Source organism: Sinocyclocheilus anshuiensis, unplaced genomic scaffold, assembly GCF_001515605.1.
Source record: "Sinocyclocheilus anshuiensis isolate Anshui unplaced genomic scaffold, SAMN03320099.WGS_v1.1 scaffold392, whole genome shotgun sequence".
NCBI lineage: Eukaryota > Metazoa > Chordata > Actinopteri > Cypriniformes > Cyprinidae > Sinocyclocheilus > Sinocyclocheilus anshuiensis.
Window position 1 is genome coordinate 278820 of NW_015557091.1, and position 1119 is coordinate 279938.

Consider the following 1119-nt stretch of genomic DNA (forward strand, 5'->3'; position numbering starts at 1 on the left):
ATCAAATTTTCATTTTTGGGTGAACTATCCCTTTAATTATATTATTTGTAAAAAGTAAATATAAAGTAATTTTCTTAAAAATTAAAATTGTCTCATTATTGTTTTACCCTCGTGTCATTCCAAATCTATATGCTGTTATTTTTCTGTGGAACACAAAATTATCATAAATTTTTTTTTAATTATTATTTTGTTATAAAATTCATTACATTTGTATTTAATAAAATAAATTGAATTTTTTTATTTATTTATTTACAGTTCTTTCCAGAGACTATGGGATATAAGTTCCAAAAAGTATAAAAGGACAAAAACACCAAAAAAACTGCATAAAAGTTGTTCATACAACCAATGCGCTATATTCCCATATATAAATACGTATAGTCGGGGGTAAAATGATCAATAAATAATGACTTAAACTAGGGTATGTTCCTCATAATACTTTTTCATCATTGTTTGAGCTTGACATTCTATGGTCACTATGAAAATATAACAGCACACAGATTTGAAATAACCTTAAGGTGAGTAAATAATGGCAAAATGTTCATTTTAAGTGAACTGTTCTTTTAAGAAGTCTCTCTTTCTGGCTTTCCCAAGATTCCCACGGTCTGTCGGATGAGGATAACTCATCAGAGGTGTTCCTCACCACTGATAGCGAGTACAGCTCCAGTGTGGCCCAGAGCACCAGAGAACTGGACCTGCTTCCACCGTCTCCTACCAGCTTCAGATCCTTAACGTCCACACACCCTTCCTCCTCCTCGCAGTCCTCGCCTTGCTCCTCTCAGCCGGACGTGCTGCAGACTGGAGGAGGGATGAGTAGACGCGAGCACATGAGTGCGTTCGATAGCGACTTCATCCTCCCAAGCCGTCAGATCGAGCTGCTGCGGGTCACGGAGAAGAGAACGGCGCTGTGCATCCGCACCAGCAGTCTGGAGTACCCGCCTCCCGTCTCCATGCCAACCACACCCACCAGTTCCTCCAATCAGAAGCACTGGGCACGCCCCTCCTCCTTCGACCTGTGCTTCCCCGCCCCCGAGCCCCGCCCCGTTCCTGTGCGCACCCTATCAGAGGACAGCGGCGTCGCGCGACTCTCCGCCCACTCTGCCGGTTCCCCTCACCAGCTGT

The 1119-nt window shown here is 42.8% G+C and overlaps 1 protein-coding gene across 1 annotated transcript in view; it reads left to right on the plus strand.

The window, feature by feature from the left end:
• The window catches only part of LOC107677110 (ankyrin repeat and fibronectin type-III domain-containing protein 1-like), an 82123-nt gene that overhangs the window by 79318 nt on the left and 1686 nt on the right, over window positions 1–1119 (plus strand). Inside the window, exon 22 of the mRNA XM_016471907.1 lies at window positions 592–1117. Within this exon, the coding sequence (XP_016327393.1) occupies window positions 592–1117 (526 nt within the window). The remainder of the gene's footprint in view (window positions 1–591; window positions 1118–1119) is intronic.